Genomic DNA, 20,405 nt, shown 5'->3' with positions numbered 1-20,405 from the left:
AAATCCTATGAAATGAGAATTCCTGCGTTTTTCTTATGAAAAATCCTTTAAATTAAAGAAGGCCTTAATATATTTCCAAATTAACATGCATTGCACGTATACATTGACTAATAATAAAAAAGTAGTACATTTTTTTAATCTACTATTATACATATTGATTATAAAATGGGCTGTAGATGACATGACATTGGCTAGTCTTTTTTAATATCTGGACCATCATAGGTGGAGCTAATTATGATTGGCCGAATAGCCTGGCTCGCTCCATTTTGCTGGTTTGCTCTCCCGTGTTCCCCCGTCGATGGTGAGCGCCGGCGGAGGTTGCGCTCGAGCGCCACCGCCACCGCCCGGCGGCGCCGGGAGTTTTCGCCGCTGATGTAGCTCCCGTCCCACCCTGTATTCCCTCTTGGGTGGATAGAATTCCCTCTCTTACTAAATACTCTGCATCTGTTTCCATGAAGTAATGCTCGCTCTTTGTTTTGGTTTTGGCAAGAGGGCGCGAATGGAGCTGAGCCCAGTTAGTTCGTCGCTGGGCGCCATGGGCTCCCTCTCACGGAAGCTCGACGAGCTCCTGGCGACCGGGCACTGGGCTCTGCGGGGGGCTGCGATGGATGGGATCGGGCACCTGGCCGCCGATCTCCACGAGCTGCAGAGCCTCCTGCTGAGCCTCTCGAACGCGCAGGACCCTCCCGTAGCGGCGGGGTGCTGGATGAAGGAGGTGCGCGAGCTGTCCTACGACGTGGAGGACTGCGCCGACCGATTCGTCAACGCCGCGGAGACCCGCAGGCGACCTGCTCGGCGTAATGCCAGTGTCGCCCGGCTGAAGATCAATCGCCTTCCGAGGAGGCGGAGGTGGCTCCCATGGATCAACAGCAGGGTCCTAGAGTTCAGGACCCGAGCGCAGGAGGCGAGCGAGAGGTACTGGAGGTACCAGTTCGATGATTGTGCCTCCGGTCCTGAATACTCTCCTGCTACTGGCCGCACTGTGTGCGCGGAGCCTGGTGATCATGTAGGCATGGAAGGCCCTGTGGGTGAGCTCCACCGGTCTCTGACTGATGGACAGGAGCAGCTCAAGGTGGTAGCAATCGTCGGTGTTGCAGGGATCGGTAAAACCACGCTTGCCCTGAAATTGTTGGGTAAGCTCCAGGGACAGTTCGAGTGTGTCGCCTTTGCGCGGACAGCACAAAAGCCCAATATGAGGGGCATCATCAGCAGTATACTCTCACAAGTTCGTCCGCACCAACTGCCAGACCCTGCCGACATGCACCACCTCATCCGTGATCTCAAAGAACATCTACAAGATAAGAGGTCAGAGTCCATATATCTGCTTCATTTATTGGCAGATTCACTTCATCTATTCAGGAATTTACAGTATGAGAAACATCGTCCAATTAAATTGCACTTTTAGTGCCGCGACGTTCGTGGAATTACTTCTTCAGAATGTAAATCCATAGAGAAAAATTGATTTTGACTATTTCAATTCACTACACCCACTTTGGTAATTTGAGAGAGGCTTTAGGCTTACAGCTGCTGCAAGGGCTTAGAAATAAGCGTTTCTTTTTGGCAAAGGGTGAATTTTATTGGCTCAAAATGGAAGATGCATAACACAATGAGCACACACCCGACTTCTTCATAGCTAAGCTCTGCTTCCCTTGTTACGTCAGAAGCAAAACAAGCGAATACCTGGTTCATAGCTTTGCTTTCTTTCCAAGTTGAGCCCTGTTTGTTTGGACTTCAGCTTAACTTGTCCTCCTAGAGCTATTCATGGGCAATCGTACCTTGGGTTAATATACTTCTTAATGGGTGCCATCAAAATTGTGGTTCATGAAAAGTCGTTCTATCAAGCAAGTTTGCTGTCACCATATTGAAATCGCGGTGGTTGTGCATTCTCTACTGTAACTCCCTGAATTCCTTTGTATCCCAAAGAAACTAATGATCTAATAAACTTAAATTCCGTTTTATGTTGTATTTTCATTTTGGCTGACAAATCATTTTTATTATGCATAAATTATTTGCCAGGTACTTCATTGTAATTGATGACTTGTGGGCTACATCAGTGTGGGATGTTCTTAGTCGTGCTTTTCCAGAGGGTAGTTCATGCAGTAGAATAGTAGCTACGACAGAAATTATGGAAGTAGCTCAGGCATGCTGCAGTTTTCACCCTGTCCATATTTTTCAGATGGAATTTCTAAGCGACAATGACTCACAAAAATTATTGCTCCAAAGAATTCTCTCAGAAAATCAAAGTCCTCAACATTTCGATCACGTTTTACCTCATATTTTGAGAAAATGTGGTGGTTTGCCGCTAGCAATTATCATGGTAGCCAGCCTTTTAGCAAGCCGACCTGAGAAACTAGATCAACTGGGCTTTGTGCAGAGTTCTCTTGGTTCAAATATGCGGCTGCAGGCACATCCTACCATGGAAAGGTTTATGGAACAATTATTGAACATTAGGTTTGATAGTCTTCCACATTATTTGAAGACATGTCTGCTTTATCTTAGTACATGTCCAGAGGGCTACATATTCTTGAAGGATGATTTGGTGAAGCAATGGCTAGCTGAGGATCTTATATGTGCACAGTTAGGGAAAGACATGGAGGAAGTTGCAATAAGCTATTTTGATGAGCTTGTCAGTATGGGCCTGATCCAAGTTATGGATATCAACTACAGTTATGATCTATTGTCTTATTCAGTCCATCATATGGTTCTTGATTTTATTACATACAAGTCTATTGAAGAGAACTTCATCACTGTAGTGGATTATTCTCAAACAGCAATGCTACTTCCTGATAAAGTTCGCCGATTGTCGCTCCACTTTGGCAGTGCAACATATGCAACTACACCAGCTAGTACCAGATTATCACAAGTTCGATCACTCTTCTTTTTTGGACTGTTTAACTGCATGCCTTCATTGATGGTGTTTAAGTTTCTTCGAGTTCTAAACCTTCGTCTTTGGGTCGATCTTGGAAATATGAGTTTGGACCTTACAAGAATTAGTGAACTGTTTCGACTGAGATATTTGCATGTCACATGTAGTGCCATTGTGAAGTTACCAGATCAGATTGAAGCTATGAAACATTTGGAAACACTGGAAATAAATTCAAGAGTATGCGCCATTCCACCAGACATTGTTCGCCTTCCGAGCTTGTTGCATCTCTGTCTTCGAGGTGGAACAAATCTACCTGACGGGATTGGCCATATAAGATCTCTACGTACACTAAAGTATTTTGACCTTGGTAATAACTCTGAAGACAATTTATGGAGCCTTGGCGAGCTGACAAACCTGCGGGATCTACATTTCACATATTCTAGATTACCATCTAGTGAACATTTGAAGAGAAATCTGATAGCTCTGGCCTCTTCACTTGGGAAACTCTGTAACCTCAAATCTGTCACTCTGGCTCCTGGTACTGCAGGCATGGTTGTTCTCGTTGATGGCTCGAGCAGCATGTCCTCTGCTCCAGTCTTCCTTGAGAGGCTTGAGCTGTTGCCGCCCATATGCATCTTTTCCAGACTTCCCAAGTGGATTGGACAACTCCGCAAAATCCGCATTGTGAAAGTTGCTGTTAAAGAACTGCTGACGAATGATATTGATATCCTCACAGGATTACCCTCCCTCGCAGTCCTCTCATTGTGGGTCCAGACAGCCCCTGAGGGAGGAATCATCTTCAACGAAGGGGCACTCCCAGTTCTCAAGTATTTCGAGTTTAGGTGTGGCGTACTTTGTCTGGCTTTCATGGCAGGAGCAATGCCCAATCTTCGGAGGATCAAGCTAGCTTTCAATACTGATATCAGGGAGAAGTACAGCAATATGCTTGCCGGAATCGAGCACCTTTTAAACCTCCAGGATGTCACTGGACAAATTGGGGTAGTTACTGAATCTGACAGAGGGGCTGCTGAATCAGCATTCAAGGAAGCCATTAGCAAGCATCCAATGTCCTCTAGATCTAGCATACAATGGGTGGATCCAGTTGAGAAAGTATTCTGTCCTTCAGAGAAACAGTATTTGAGGCGAGGAAGAGGTTCATCAGATGAAACGCATGGGGGTCTAGAGAAAGCCGAAGATGCGATCAAACATGCTAAGAGAGGGTATGAATCTTCCTGACTCTAGCAGCAATTCTTCGCAACCTGGCCCTTTTCATTCATTTCTACTCCTCCGGTATTACCATTATCTTTCAAATAAAGAGATTACCACCCGAAAATCTGAGTGCTATAGCAAATATTTATTGGCCATTTTCCTGCACTGTAATACATTGCAAATAAAGTCGCGCCAAATCATAGCTTAACACAATATATTACTCCCTCCGATTCATATTAGTTGTCGCTGATTTAGTAGTACTAAATCAGCAACAATTAATATGGATCAAAGGGAATCAAGTTTCTCTTCTCTCGTACTGCTCTAACAATAAATAAATTTGCTATCATCAGTAAAACTTCTTCCGCTGGGCTGGATCTGGACCACGATATCAAGGCCTACAGAACCTCTTGTTCAAGCGCTTTTTTCCCTCAAAAGCGCGTCAGAACACACTTCTTTTGCATTAGAAGAAAGGCCACCAAAATGGGGCAAAGCTACACAACCACCAAGGGTGGCACTGACCGAACTGAAAACAAGAAAGAGCAGCAAAAACTACAGACCCCGCTAAATTATGTACAAAGGAAAAACCAACAGCAAAGCTCTCATTCAAGTGCTTCGGTTGGGAATAAGACAGAGGACGCAAAATTGTTCAGTACCACTCCTTCATCATCAAATTTGCAAAGCATTGAACGTGAAGAGCAGATGTTGCTGGACTCCATGGAACAAGAGTGCCTGGATAGCAGCCAGCCTGGGGAGCAAATTGCTGCTGAGACTGTTGTGCAATCTCAGGTCTCTTCTCCCTCATCGCGTTCTCCCTCATCAGCAAGGTATCTCTATGGCTTAACGCCACTTAAAATTTCCCATCATTGTGTGAATCTTTTTCCTGAAGAACTGTCATAAAAAAAATGATCCTTTCCTTTCAGGCACCACGAAGAAGAGCATGCTTCTGGGCTCAACTTAGCTGGAGAAGGCATGAAGATGAGCTCAAACATCATCTTGAAGCAGGTATATAAAATTTGGTTTGGCCTATCTGGCACATATGTGATCTAATGTCCTGATGAAGATAGTTCCTTCCACAGGATATTCTTGCTAAGGTTAAAGAACATGAAGAACAAATTGCTAGTTTAAGAATGCATCTTGTTGACTATTCAGTGAAGGTGGTTATGCATTCAAATAATCGTTACCTTTTTTTCCTTTCACTTCCTCTGTTTTTGGTATATGATCTGATATCCTACGTTTCTTGATAGGAATCCCACATACTTAATGAGAAGCTTGTTTTGGAAAAACGTATTGCATATATGCGAAGGGCAAGTATCTTTATCCTATCAGGTTAAATTACTATCTCGGTGTACACCAGACTATTCTATAACACACTTTTTTCAGGAATTTGATCAGCACCAACAAGATTCCCTTGATGCCGCATCAAAAGCTTTGTCTTACAGACAAGACATTATTGAGGAAAATCTCCATCTGGCATACTCACTACAGGTAACTTTCTTCATTGTTATACTTTCTGTTAAAATTCAGATAGCTAACTAACATTTTCGATGGTGAACTGATGTGATTGATTTAACCTTTGTACACTTGGAGCTATTTGAGTGAATTTTGTTTGGAATAGAACTCTAATTCTTATGTGAACTGAAATATTTACGAGAGTGAATTTCCTTTCTGCTCCACCGGAGATAGGAGAAGTTGCCAATTCAAAAGAAATAGGGTGCTTTAATACCATCATATAACAATATTGATTCATAAGCCAAAAGCCCCTATAGGAGCTTTTTTGGCTTTTAAGCCAAAGTGAAAAGGCTGCAAAAGCAGGAGCATAAGACAAACAAACAGGACCTTTGTTATTTCTTCTAGAAGCTTATTGTATACGGTTCAATGTGTTTCCTTATCTTCTTGCGCTGTTTTTTTATCTAGTTTCATGACGTAACACTGAATTTAACCTTTGGTACTACATAGGCAGCACGTCGAAGCAGATCAAATTTTGTACTTTCTTTGACGCCTCTTCTGTCAGCACATAACCTGCAGCCTTCTATTCCGGATGCTCAATCAATTGTTAGCAATCTGAAGGTATGTACAGCCTTTTTGTTACGGTAGGTAGCATGTGTTCTGCCTTTTCAGTAAGTGAAAAACAAATACGAGGCAAGGCCAAACAAACAAAACACAGAAGAATAGGAAAAGTCCGAATATGCAAAAGAGCAATTTGGCTGTACATGAAGCATGTTGAAATACATTGCCGCCTCTCTCCTTTAGTTTGGACTCTTGAATGAACTCTTTGGAACATGAATTTAATATGGTATATCAGAGCCAAGAGGTCTCAAGTTCAAGACCCGGTCTACACCATTAAATAAAAAAAGTTGCAGCCTACATTGATCCCACGTCTAAGGCCTGGAGCAGCGTAGACGTGAGGGGTTGCGTTGAAATATTGAATTCATGCTCTAGCCAATCCATTCAAAAGTCCATACTGAAGAGAGGCAGACAATTATTTCAATTACCCCCCCCCCCCCCCCCCCCCCCCCCCCCCCAACACAAAAAAAACGTTTATGCTGCTCTAGGGCTTAGAACATGGGGTCGACGTAGGGTGCAAATATTTTATTTAGTACTGCGTTGGCCAGGTCTTGAACTTGAGGCATCTTGGCTCTGATTTCACATTAGAGGAGCAACTTATCTGTATTGCATAGCCCAAGGAGCAAATATATATTACAAGAGACTTGGAGTACAAGCAAGGAAATCTAGACTAATATGACTACATATGGAGACCTAGACCAATATTAATACCACTAATACTCCTTAACGAAGCACTCCTGCCTGCCTCCAAAATGAGGCTGAAATCATCACAGGCAAGCTCAGAATCATTGTTGCCCATTGCATTTTCCCCCTCAAAGACTCATCTGTATCTTTCTTTTGAAAACTGCCAAGCTTTACAAGCAGCAGCAGAGATCTCGTTTATTTTTGTCATCCTTCTTCCCAAGGCACACTCTGCTCCGCCATTTTGGGCACTGAGAATTAGAGACAGCATCCGAGATTCTCGGCTGCTAGACATTTCCCTTGAACCACAACACTTTGGAGAAGGAACAGGGAAGGGTAAGGTTGGCAGCCGATTCCATATGTACAACTTTTCATGCTTGTTTGGACTAAGCTACAAGTTTTTACCAAATAAACTTTTACAATGTGGACTAGGAAGTCTCTTGTGATATTTGAGGTTTACTAAGGAGATAAACTACCTTCTCGAAGGGGATTCTATGTGATGTGATGGGGCTTTTTGGATATCACATATAAGTGATTTAGCAGACCACAAACACCTATGATTTTAGTATGGAGGTTTATGACTTGGTTTAGAGCTGCTTCAACCAGACCGCTTTTCCTTTATGTTTTCCTTTGTTTATTGTCGTACAATAATATTTATGTATTTTTGGTCATTGTGTCATTTTATTAGAACATCATTGGAAAGAAACATAAGTAGCTTAACTTACGAAAACAATTTCTATAGCTCCTTTTATTCCTTGCTTCGTTGAAGCTGAGCCTATATTGTATAATTCTATATTGAGACTACATTTTTTTGTAGGTTTTGTTTACGCATTTGCAAGAGAAACTCGCTATTACTGAGGTGAGTCACATTGAGCTTAGGTTGGAGTTCATTCCTGATAAAGTAGCCCTTGTTATGCTTCACAGCTTAGTGCTGGTACTTTCTCACTGAACTTTGAATTTGCCTTTTGTGCAACTTGGATGATGCAGGAGAAACAGAAGGAATTACAGTACCAGATTGCTCGGCGTGCTGAATCTTCAAATATTACGGCACAGACACCTTCTCATCCTCCTGGAAATGCATTGGTTGCTTCTGTACGACGCTATCCTATTTTGTCCTTTATTCTCTGCTTACTCTAACTTCCTACATTTCCAGAGCCAAACCGACCTTGACATTGTGCCCCAGCAAGCATATCCTCATGTACAGCGTCCAATTTCTTATCCCGTTCGAGCTAGACGGGATAGGGGTTTATTGGCAAATGAGAACCGTCAGATCCTCCCAACCAAGGCTGCTCTGACAGACACTGAGCACGACAATGTTGGAAGGACCTCTCCTCCAAGAAGGTTATTATTGTAGTACTAGCTAATTGTGTGTTGCAACGGGGACATACATATTTGAGTGGTTCACATCAATTGTGTCACACGTATACCTTCCATCCACTATCTTTGCTTCCTCAATCCAATCTTACCACCTATGTCAATGGCTCATCTTACCACACACTTTCTTGTAAGTGGACCTGAAGATACGGTAGAAATCATACTGAGAAGAAAGTGTGCCTCTTGAACAACTCACGATGAATAACAGTATTAAGCAAATTGGTTGTTGAATGCTCAGGCAAATAATTTCCTTGAGTATATTTTATCAAGGTTTACATTTCACAACATCCTTCTTAAACGCTAGCCTTTGCATAGAACATTCGCCTTCTCACAACATTGATGGATCGCTAGGGCTTGGCAGCACTCGTAAAAAGATTTAGTACTATCAAAAAGTATTTCTCTACTTTGATGCAATGAAACAGGGAGTGATGCTCCTATTTTTCTTTAAAAATTATCATGTTTACCTGAAATTACATATGGTCCTCTCAAGCATTGACAACTGAAGAAGTGAAAGCAGAGTATCTGCATTATTGCTTAAGCTCATCTATTTGCAAATAATGGAGAACTTTATATCCTTGAAACACCAGTTTAGCCATGGCTGCAATGCACCAACGTAAGGCATGCCATTCTTTTCAATTTATGGTGTTTTTTTGTACAGTTTAACTTGTGCAGGGAACTTTTAGCAAAATGATTTTGTTAGTGAACAATTTCGATTATACGGATAGACAAACTTGGTTGTCTTATTGGGTCTGTCTTCTCTTGTTTATGCAGCAACCAATTTACCAAGTATGGTGTAGCAAAAGAAACTGAGCGTGATTCTCGTGCTGGACGATCCCGTGCTGTACGATTTAACTTTGAATCCAAGGATCAAAACCCATCATTCAAGGCCCCTGTTGGGGGTGATGTAACAAAAAATCTAGAAGGAGCTGAAACCCAAACTTCACGGGAACCTCCTGCGGAGTGGAGTCCTCAAGGCCCACCTAATTTGGTATCTGGCCTTGAGGGTGGGAACCTGTCTTACCCTTATCTTCCTACTGTCCTTGAGGAGCCTAGTTCTTCTTTCTTTGAAGGTGTTGGATATTTTGATTTATGCAATTTCCTTCTCCTTATTTCTTCAGTTCTGATGGTAAACACCATTTTTCATGAATATGCAGCTGCAGAGGATGACCCACTACCAGCCATAGATGGGCTAAGAATCACAGGTGAAGCTTTTCCTGGAAGTGAACTTCAAGCAAGTGGGTATTCCAGCAATGGGACCACAAGTTGTTATTTTGAGGTGCGATTTGTAGTTATGATTCAACACGTTCTGATGTTCTATCAAACTCCTGTCATTTTAATTTCTTCCTAGTCCACTACAACTTAAATGTTTGCAAAAAAAAATGTGCACACAGTGGGTACGCCATTTGGAAGATGGATCGGTAAACTACATAGAAGGTATTTTCTACATGCTGCTAGAAGACTTTTATTTTATTTTTATGTCATTTTATTTGGCGTACCATGAGGGAATTAAAATTAACATTGCCATTGCCTGATGTAGGTGCAAAGCAACCCACATATTTAGTTACTGCTGATGATCTGGACTCTTTACTAGCCATAGAGGTCCAGCCTCTAGATGACCGAAAAAGAAAGGTAATCCTCTGTCTGACCATTCTTAACTGGAACTTTGTATTTTTTGTACATTCGAACCGATAGCTTTGTTTGGTTTTGTTTACAGAGCAGATTCTATAGGTTGGGAATAATATACTGTATGCATTTGGTTAGGATTTATCTCTGTATCCATGAATAAGGCGCCTAGGCATGGTTGTTTGTTTGAAAACTATAAATGCGTTGATCATGCTAACTTTCAGTAGAGCACTCATAATGTTTGTTGTGGGAATAGTAAATCTTACCCGGCAGTCTCACCTTTTTCTACATGCCAAACTATCAAACACAATTCAAGTCAACAAAAGTCCAAGCACCTAGCCATGGTCAGCCAGTCAAAAGAGGAGAATAGATATAAAGATGTCACCATGAAGGCCCAAGTGAAAGAAGCTCAAGATGGTGAGACTGTTAGGAATTATGCAACTTGTATTTCTTGGGGCCATAGGCCAGTATATATACATGTACAGGTGCAGGAAGTATGCAGAAAACCCCTTATACAATGGCATAAACACAAAGGGCTACATGGCTATATATAAAATACTCTAACACCCCTCTTCAAACTCATGGTGGATCAATGAGTTTGGAGAGATAAAAATCCATACTCAGGGTCAGCGCCAGTGATGATCATGTCATCAACATATAGAAGAAGAGTCCAACCTCGAGCAGAAAGGTGGACAAACAACACCGGATCATGAGCACTCGCTAGAAAACCAGCGGCAGTCAGCACAGAGGCAAAACACTCAAACCAGGCGCGAGGGGCTTGCTTAAGGCCATATAAAGAGCGACAAAATGATAAACCATGCCGTCGGGAACAAAATACCCAGGTGGTGGCTACATGTAAACCTCCTCACGCAGCTCACCATTAAGAAAGACATTCTTAACATCAAGCTGAGACACAGACCAGCGGCGAACAGAGGCCACGACAAATGTGCGAGCAGTGGCCATATGGGCCATGGGAGCAAAAGTCTCATCATAATTGCAACCATGCTCCTGCTGAAAGCCACGAGCCACAAGACGAGCTTTTTAATGCTCAAGGGAACCATCATAGCGGGTCTTAACCTTGTAGATCCACTTACAAGTGATGGGACGAACATGAGGAGAAGAGAACAAAATCCCACGTGCCGGTGCACTCACTCAAGAGCAGAAATCTCCTCTGCCATCACAAACTGTCATTCAGGATGAACAACAGCATCACGATAAGAAGTCGGCTCAAGGACAACAGCTCCGGTGCTTGGAAAACCAAGGTGATCAATGAGCGGAAGCGAATGAGGACGCAAACCATAAGTGGGCTGAGACGAGGAAGATGGCACATCAGTAGACGCATCCACAACACGCGGACGACGAGTATAATACTGAGGAAAAGATGGAAGAACACGAGGAGGAATTACCGGGATACGCAAAGGTGACGGAGAAGACACCGGTGATGAAGGTGTAGAACCCTGTTACAAGCGACATGAGGAAACCATGGGAGATGGCGGCGGCGGATCTGCAACCGCCGGAGAAGTAGGGGTAGTAGGACGAGCGAACAAGGGCTCAACAGGAGTGATAGGGGTGTCAGAAAAAGTGAGGAAAGATAGATCCTCCACGGAAAAGGTCAAGGAAGATGGACGCGGGTAGAGGGGACAAAACTCATCAAAGTCACATCCTGAGAAAAACGCATTCGACGACTAACAGGATCCCAACAACAATAGCCCTTATGTTCATCGCTATAGCCTAAGAAGACACACTCAACAGACTGAGCGGCCAGTTTGGTGTGTTCACAAGGGGCAAGAAGGACATAGCAAACACAATCAAACAAACGAAGCGCTAAATAATCAGGAGAACAATCAAAGAGGCGTTCAAAAGAAACGTCACCCTATAGAGCGGCAGATGGCTAAAGGTTGATGAGATAGGTGGCATTGGAGACAGCCTCAGCCCAAAAGTGAGGCGGAAGAGAGGAGGCATCAACACACGAGCCATCTCAAGAAGGTGACGATGCTTGCACTCGGCCACACCATTCTGAGCATGAGCTCCAGGACAAGAGAACTGAGCAAGAGTCCCCTGCTCTGATACCATGTTAACCTTCAGCACTGGCCAACACAACCAAAAGTATGAACTGATGAAAAGGGTTAGGCAATCCACATACACTTCAACACACGCTCAAGTGTGACACGGAAAATCAACACGTGAATAGACTCAGAGGTATGGCTCAAGAGGCTTATACATGGACAAAGGGGGGCAACAGATTTTTTTTGACAAATTGTGAAAGTCGGGACTTGAACTCAATGTTATGAAAGCAACTTATCTCTATTGAAGGCCCAAGGGGCATATATATGTTACACAAGACTTGAGGTGCAAGGAAAGTAAACATAGACTAATAAGGACTCCTAAACGAATACTAATACTTCCTCCCACCTACCACCACATGGCTAGGCTGGTCATGTCTCAAGGAACACTAGCCTATAAATAGGTCCCTATGGTCAATGTGCCCTCATTCACTCTCACTTGAATCAACTCAAGGGGAGAGGGCTAGAGCTTCAAGACCCGGTCGGGGAGCTCTAGTCTTGGATCCAAGGATTCCAGGGCGACTCAGACCGTCGTTGAGGAAGCGAAGTTTGGAGGCGATATTGGGAAGTCCCATACTTAAGTCGTCGATCAAGTCTCCCTCGGGTCTTCTCCTAATATAGGACTAAGACGCGCTCTGTCGAGGCGACCAAACCTATTTAAGAAACATCAATGTGGTAACCTTATCGGTGTACACTGCCTTTGCTATAAGGTCGTCGTACAACCCCGTCTCCCTCTGGTCTTCTCCTAATATAGGACTAAGAGGCGACCATCATACCCCCCCCCCCCCCCCACACACAAAAAAAAGCCCAGCATTGTGTCGTGACCACTAAACTCAAAATACCCCCTTATCTCCTGTTGCCTCGATGAGGACAAAATTATTTTACTTTATCTAAAGCATTTGCTTTTTTTCATTTTGTAGGGGGAGATCGTGAAGGTTTATGCTAATGAGCAGAGAAAAATTACTTGCGGTGAGTTTGTTGAGAAGATTTTTTTATCTTTGGTGGATAGCATAAACTTTTGCATGCCTTTTGTGTTTGAATTGATTAAGTACCTGAGGTCCGTCCCTAGGGGAGTAGGGGTGCAGCGCAGCGTCCCACATAGGCCCACAAAAGTGATATGTCAATACAAATTAAACTAACTCCACTACCACTCAATTAGAAGTAATTTCTCTAATTTTAAATATGAAGCGGGGCGGTCGGGCACAGCTCATCACTATCCATCCCCCCTCCCCTAAGGGTTTATAAAATAATGCTAGTTCTGTGCTGGCTGTTAAGTACAACAACAGAGGATTCTTATCTGTGCAGATCCTGAAATGAAGGAGCTCATCGAGAAAATTCTTTCAATTGGGCATGTGTCTTATGAAGTTCTGCTACCTGTATGTGGTCTATACTTCTCTCTAGTGGCCTGCCAAAGGCTCAAAGCATTCTTGCTGCACCTTTTCTATTTCATATAACCATTGAAAAGTTAATTTTGCAGGTTAAATTTATAAATATGTGGGATCCTGCCTTATTGGCAATAAACAGGGAAGGTTACAGCATTAAGTGTAATGGACAGCGTGGTGTTGTTATGACAGAGAAATTCCAGCAAGCTACGACTGTATGGTTCTGAAAATCATTTTCCTTAACATTACTCTGTCCTTGCTGCTATTATACTCCTCGTAGTCTAAAAAAATTGTGATACCTGTGATAAAATATTTTGAAATGTCGTTATCAGTATCCTTGTAAATAACTAAGTATTAGTTGGCTGCATGGAGTTTATGTTAGCATATTTTCATAAATTTTACTTTCCTGATGGTATAATTCAATTCTGGACATTTAATAGCTTTTGCAAATCTTATAAAATGACGGGTTGAATTCTGCAGGCCGCAACAGTAAATGTAATTCCTGTTGTGATCAGGGCAGTAGTTTGTTTGCTACTTTTGCTTCTATGGATTTTGTAAAAAAAAAATCTCAAACAATGGACCGAATTTTCCATTGCATCGCTTGTTCAGCATGTATCAGTTTACAGGTGACAGCTATAATCTCGTACTATGTTTACAGATCAATATTCCATATGGGCGTCCCACTGAATTTTCAATCCAGTCTGCTAAGGGTGCTGAGTACAATCTCAAGCCTGCAAAAAGTTCCCCGTGAGTTAAATTTCTAGCATATTTGCATTGCAGTCCATTGAGTCACATGTAGTAGCTAGCTGCACATCGTGTGATGAACACGAAACCTTGGCATCGGAAGAATACCAGTGTCGGTCAGTTGTCGTTGTTATTGTCTCTGTCTTTGTGGTGTTTTTTGAAGAATAACGAATCAAGAGCCCAAGACGTTGAAACCGTGTCGAGCTTGTAGGTACTAAACGAAGGGTCTCTGAATTGTTTTGCAGATCACGAGATGCCATCGTTCTAATACTGAGGCTGTACAGAATGAAGGTTCGGGCATTCTCTCTTTTTTTAGTGAGGCATTTTGTCTCGTCACGTGCTTTAATTTGTGTCTGCTATGCCGAGTCAGGGTCACTAGAACATGTTTTCACAGGATTTATCTATGTATATTTTCTCTATCCCAAAATAAGTGTCGTTGATTTAGTACAAAGTTTAATGGAGGGAGTAGTTTGGAGTACTAAGCTCGTGTTTGCTGTTTTGTGGTACATGATGGAAATGTGGGACTGAAAAGGAAGATGTGTGTGTGCGCGCGCCTGTGTTTTCTGCAGGCTCTTGAGAAGCGTAAAGGAAGGAAAAGGGGGATCTTCTTCATGTAGAGTAGAGTAGAGTGCGGTGGGACGCTGTACTGTTTTTCCGGTAGAAAAGAAGTCGTGGCGTATTCCCCCGCGGTGTCAGACCCTAAGCTGTAGATCAAACAATCGGAGCATGAGAATTCAGGAAAATTGCTCAATTGGGGAGGAATTTTTATATCCTCTTTGTATAGACCAAGAGTGTATGTGTTGTATGTACATTACATACTAAAATAGCACTGAGATGAATAAACATGGGATCGGCTACAGTCCAGCCTCTTATAGGCGTCACAGGTGAAAGATGTAATAGGCGGTAAAGTAAGTAGACAATTGCTCAATGGTAAATAGTATCTGGATGAGCGACAGGGTTTTGCCTGGAGCGATATGGGCCATTGGATAACTGAAGAATTGAACGCTTCTTCTGACCATGTTCGACACTTTGCCGGTAAGCAGCGGCTAGGGTCTGAGAATGCCCCCTCCTAAGAAGTGATATCTCGGGGCACCAGATTAGGAGCGCTGTGGAGCGGAAGAAGTTCGGAGTAGACCGAGAGTGTGATGTTTTCCCGAAACATCTGTTGAGCAAACTCAGGACCCCACTGCCGCTGGATACCAGGCTGGGAGAATTTAGAAGCATGGACAATGTGGTTTCCTGAATGCTTCCCAGGATGCAGATCATGGTGGATAGGAGTCACTGGACTATCTACGTCTACATCCTTCGGAAGATGACGCCGTTCATGTGAACCGAGGCTGAGGGACGTTTCTCAAGTCATAGACATCGTCCAGAGGTCAATGCTTGGTTGAAGTGTATAATGACAAGAGGCGATGGTGCTCCCCTGGTGACTACAATTCAGACATGACGGCGGTGAAACCCTCTAACAAGATTGATGGTAATGGATTTCATGTGAAGACAAGACAAACCTCTACTCTGACGCTGGTGTCACATGTATTTACGACAGTTGCACTACATTGTGTTTGGTGACGATGTATTACTTATTCGCAATCGGTGATATTACTTATTTGCAAATGCTGATGGTCAGTTCAAGATGATTTTGTTTCCAAGAAAAGATTATCTTGCATAGAAACATGATAAGAGCTTATGAAAAAACATGTTACCCCTATGTTCTACTCTCTTTTTTCTGTCTTTTTTCCCTATTTGATTTTCCTTTATTATTTCCTTTTTCTTGACTTTAGTCCTGCAAAATACTAGAGGTGTCTTATATGAATGTGTACTATGTTTCTTCACAAGTTTGCTGTTTGTTTTGGGGTTTTTTTTGGATTCTTTGAGAAATGAAATAAGTGCAACCAAGTTGTGCTCAAGTTCGAAACAATCCTTGGTCAAATCGCATGATGTGGTCACCGGGGATGGTCAATCTGGTGCAAAATATTATAAGCGCATCAAGGTCAAGGAACACTACCATCAAAATGCAGTCACTCAAGTCACTCACAAACCGTTGGAGTGTGATCCTTGAGTGTTGCAATCGGTGGGTTGGTTACTTGGAGCAAGTGAAGAACACGCCTCCTAGTGGTGCCATAGTTGATGAATATGTGAGTGCTTTTGTCATCTTTGTGCACTGCATGTTTAGAATATTTTTCAATCATATTTGCTCATGAAACCACCTTCTGGTTGTATATGTTGTAGGACAAGTTCACTCAAGAGAGATACAAGCAAAAACCAAAGTCAAGAGGTCATTGTTGGGCATTTCTCCAAAACAATGGGAAGTGGAGGAAGAGGAATGATGAGGCTTCATAGAAGAGAGCGAGGTCAAGCACCTCTTCCTCTCTAAATCTTGAAAGTGACGATGAAGATAAAAGGAAACTAGGAATGCTTCTTTGGAGTCTATCAAGGGGCGGCCCGATGGGAGGAAGAGGGCAAAGAAGAAGCTCAAAAGAGATGGAAAGGTTGTGGCAATGAAAGACAAGATTGATGAATTCGCCTAATGCAAAGGAGATGTCGGCTCAAGCTATGCAAAAAAAGTTAGAGTTGGCGGAGAAGAAGCAACAACAGAATATGACGATGTGGCAAAGAGACAAAAGAGAATGAGAAGCACAAGGACGACATGGGTAGGTTTAGGTTTCTTGACAAGAACCAGTTGAGGCAAGAGATGGGGCCGAGGAGAATCGTGCTCATGGAAGATAATCAAATGAGATATGAAAAGGTGAGATCCTTTTGAGAGATGATGCGGGCAGAGATCTTGGCATTCTAATATTTTATCTGCTCAACCAAACACCAAGACGGAACCATTCCATTCCATCTCGTTATCTCTACCAAACACAAGAACATAACCGTTTCATTCCAGTGGAATGTAACCATTACATTCCATTCCACTTGGTTCCTCAACCAAACACACCCCTAGTGTCCATTGGAGCAGCGCACAATTTGAAGGAGTGGTACCGACATGTAATGATTTTTGTGTTGAAGATATGAGCATGATGTTGTTTTTGGTTAAACTCCGCTTCTGGATGACGGTTATCTTGTTTTATCCGTGCATTTCCATCCCAATGGATCCAAAAGACATGAGCAAGATGCAGTGTACAGGCTCGCGACATCAATACAAGCGTGGCAACTATTGCAATCTACTGTTGGATAGCCAACTGGTAATTTACTTAGTTCCAATTTCTCATAATAGCTTTTGCCAGCGACCAGAAGAAACCGCACAGAATGAAACCGAAGACAAGCCTCGGCAATCCTATTTATACAGAATGCAAACATGTGGGTATTAGCTTGGTGAGCTGTGACCTACAGGTCCCTGTTAATAGAGGATGGCCATGATAGCCTCCTCTGGTTGACACTGTCGAGTCCATCACTTTCAGGGTTTACGTCGTCCACTTGGTTCCAGCTATTGAGCATCGAGCCCTCTCTCCACTGAGGTGGCGTCAAGAACTTTGAATCATCACTGGAGCCACCTGGGGTCATTGACAGAGAAGGACCAACACGTAGTGTTTGAAGAGTAGAAAAGGATTCCCTCATCGCAGACATGGCCTCGAAGAACCGGGTGCAGGATGCAAGCGCAGCAGGTATCGGTCGTAGCATTTCCTTCACGGAGATAAAAGATAGCGATTAAGCCTATGTTGACATGGTATAATGCGTAGACAAGAAATAGTTGCCATAAGACAATGCAATCAGAATGCGCAAAGTCATTCTACACTAACATGATAAATCATTTGTCATCTCTGGATTTGACAATGGTAGCATTAATATTTGCGTCTGTAGTGGAAGGTGTTTTGCGGAGGATAAATTCACTATGGCTACTAATTTAATTACCAGAAGGAGTATTTTTAACTTACACCCCATACAGCAGGCGACTCTCTGAAGTTTTGACTCCACTGGAAATCTCCAACTGATGCTGTCAATGCCCCATAGTCACTTGCCGCTTTCAGAAGCAGCTCCGAGAATTGTTTCTGAGGAGAAGCAAGTACAGTGAGTAGCAAATATTACAACACGTTCGCCCAAGAAACCACACATTCCTTTGTACAGAAATCACCCAAGCAGATGCAGCTAAGATTCTCCTCCATAAATCAATACATTGTAAAGAAGGCCAAGAATCGGAAAACTGGTTGTGGGTTTCTACTAGATACACCATTTTTAGTTTGCATGAATGAGTTAATGATATATTTTCTATAAAAAACTGAAATCAAAAGGATCAAGAACCCGACCTGGTATTCAGCTTCAACAGGAATGCAATCAAGCGAATAAGGTTGCTGCAGACGGGCAATAATGCGGTCCTGACAGAAAAGGGTTGTTATTTTGATATCCAGATCTTGTAATTGGTCAATTTATATGGTATATGGAGCAGTCAACAGCACAGGCAGAACTTTGTTCATACAATAACCTGAGTAACAGGTAGTCCCAAGAAAGAAAGGAATCAAGTAAAATAAAACTAGTGATTTCTGACTTCCAGTACCTTGTTTTGAATAACATCTTTCAAAATAGCAGTAATTCTGGCCAACGATTCACACTTCTTTTCCATTTCACTAACATGAGTCAAATGAGCAATGTTTTTATCATCCTGCGATAATCAAAAGTTCATCAGTATGATCAACGAAGATAACTGACACAAATCAAAAGCCCAGAAAACTGAATACACCATCATTTGGAGACGATATATAACGAAGTTTACAGGTGAAATACAAATTGGGCGCTTGCTATTTTGCTTGTAATAACATTTAATAGGGCGTAAACAGTTTAAAGTTTTATACGTCACCAGTTAAAAGCTTTAACCTTGCACATTTAGAGCGGAGACCTGGGCGTTGCAATTCATTTTTCAAACATCAAAGCCTAGGTACAGCAAGTGTGAGCAGCAATCAGATTCATAGACAGATATAAAATTATTATTTTCACTTAAGAAGAAAAAACTGATCCATGTTATTAATATACTTTCGCCACCATTGTAACAGAATGAAAAGGATATTCACTACAGCGAAAGAAATTGATGAAATCTAAAAGCGTTGATCAAAAGCCCAAGTAATATGTGTAGTAAGGGATCTGAAAAGTTAACCAACAAGCATTGGCATCGCACAGAATTGTTGTAAACATACAAACAGCAGCAACTGGTCGTCAACCCATTACCTTTCTGCCTTGTAGCTCGACTTGCAAATTGGCAATGTTCCGCTGCACGACCGTCAGCTCCCTTAATACCCTCACCAGGTCATCACTTTTGTCGGTGTTCTGATCTTCCTGCAATGGTAAGTGACAAAAAAAGTGTAAAGACTTAAGAAGCATACATGACCATATCCTGCGAAATAAAAAGAATGGTCATTTCATCACCATCACTTTTAGTGATACGGAGCACTGTAAATTTCATGGAGCTAGAAAGCGCAACAAAACAGAGGGATATATAGCAATCTTACAGCTAACAGTTTTAGATGGATTAAAACTAACTCCAAGATAGGTTTCATTAGATAAAGAACCCTACAGGTTATAGTCACCAAACTTAAGAGGGGATAATTCCCCATAGATGTTCCTCTCAGGGCTAGCAAAGCGTACTGGACTCCCCTGAACCTACCCGCTTAGCCTGTTCAAACCATGCAGAAATTGCAGTGATAGGGTCTAATTCAGGTGCGGCACTCTGTTCCAAACCTGCATTTCACAATCCCCGGGCACGATTTACCAGGAACAGAACCCTACAAATTACCTGAAAGGAACAAGAATTCGACCGGGAGATTCGGATCTCGCGAAATGGCGGCGGAAGAGACGAATTGACAGGAGACGCAGCCAAGGGGTGGGGGTAACCTGCGCGGGAGGGGCCGGGAAGCCGAGGTCCCCGGCGATGGCGAGCGCCTCCGCCATGCCACCGAGCCGCTTCGCCGGCTTCTGCGCCGCCGCCATGGCCTCGACCGGTTGTTGGGTGAGCTGGTGCGCGTTGCGATTTCGCCTCGCCGGCCGGTTGAGCGTTTGCTGTAAGTCGAGTACGGAGTACTACCGTTTTTGAACCGAAATGCCTCCAAATGTCAAAATGCTGCTGAGCTTCCCTATGCTCGCTCTTCGGTCTTCATCGCAATAAAAAAAATTAGAGCATGGTTAATACTAGTAGCACTAGTATGGTGTATCATTAATACTAGAGTGTGACACGCGCGTTGGTGCGCCCTTCTTCGGTCACGAGTTAAGTCTATTTTTCTAATTTTAGGTGCGGTCTATTACTGTCGGTGGATAATTATCCACTGCCGACCATGTTTAATCATCTCCACAAAAATATATACAAAGGGTGTTGAATGTAAACTCCATCTAGTATAATTGGGCTCAATTCTTGCACATTGCTTACATGATGGAACATGAATAGTAAATCTAGAGTAATAGCAGGAGTAATTAGCT

At 42.8% G+C, this 20,405-nt stretch overlaps 2 protein-coding genes across 7 annotated transcripts; one reads left to right on the top strand and one right to left on the bottom strand.

The window, feature by feature from the left end:
- The first annotated feature begins 227 nt into the window (after window positions 1–227).
- Window positions 228–15,620, top strand: LOC125521007 (disease resistance protein RGA5-like). Of its 6 annotated transcripts, none has more exons than XM_048686053.1 (22): window positions 233–393; window positions 491–1,305; window positions 2,017–4,086; window positions 4,426–4,899; window positions 4,996–5,077; window positions 5,152–5,229; window positions 5,320–5,379; window positions 5,456–5,560; window positions 6,032–6,142; window positions 7,638–7,679; window positions 7,808–7,903; window positions 7,974–8,161; window positions 8,966–9,264; window positions 9,349–9,470; window positions 9,586–9,628; window positions 9,732–9,823; window positions 12,801–12,849; window positions 13,186–13,256; window positions 13,358–13,477; window positions 13,921–14,009; window positions 14,252–14,297; window positions 14,576–15,620. In XM_048686053.1, the coding sequence occupies exons 2-22, from the start codon at window positions 500–502 to the stop codon at window positions 14,621–14,623; spliced, it is 5,091 nt and encodes a 1,696-aa protein (XP_048542010.1). In that variant the 5' UTR covers window positions 233–393; window positions 491–499; the 3' UTR covers window positions 14,624–15,620. The 6 variants fall into 6 exon arrangements, with proteins under 6 accessions (XP_048542006.1, XP_048542009.1, XP_048542010.1 ...); XM_048686051.1 differs by having other exon boundaries at window positions 7,808–7,912; XM_048686049.1 differs by having other exon boundaries at window positions 228–374; window positions 7,808–7,912; window positions 14,252–15,620.
- Window positions 15,621–17,161: 1,541 nt separating this feature from the next.
- LOC125521008 (AUGMIN subunit 2-like) lies at window positions 17,162–20,099 on the bottom strand. Its single transcript, XM_048686054.1, has 6 exons — window positions 19,827–20,099; window positions 19,164–19,271; window positions 18,499–18,603; window positions 18,251–18,319; window positions 17,882–17,995; window positions 17,162–17,630 (listed from the first exon to the last, which is right to left on the bottom strand). Exons 1-6 carry the CDS (start codon window positions 19,920–19,922, stop codon window positions 17,334–17,336), a joined length of 789 nt encoding a protein of 262 aa, XP_048542011.1. The 5' UTR covers window positions 19,923–20,099; the 3' UTR covers window positions 17,162–17,333.
- Window positions 20,100–20,405: the final 306 nt, after the last annotated feature.

The sequence above is a fragment of the Triticum urartu genome, chromosome 7 (genome assembly GCF_003073215.2).
Source record: "Triticum urartu cultivar G1812 chromosome 7, Tu2.1, whole genome shotgun sequence".
NCBI lineage: Eukaryota > Viridiplantae > Streptophyta > Magnoliopsida > Poales > Poaceae > Triticum > Triticum urartu.
The sequence above is the reverse complement of the archived record's forward strand: the minus strand, read 5'-3'. Positions and strand labels throughout refer to the sequence as shown.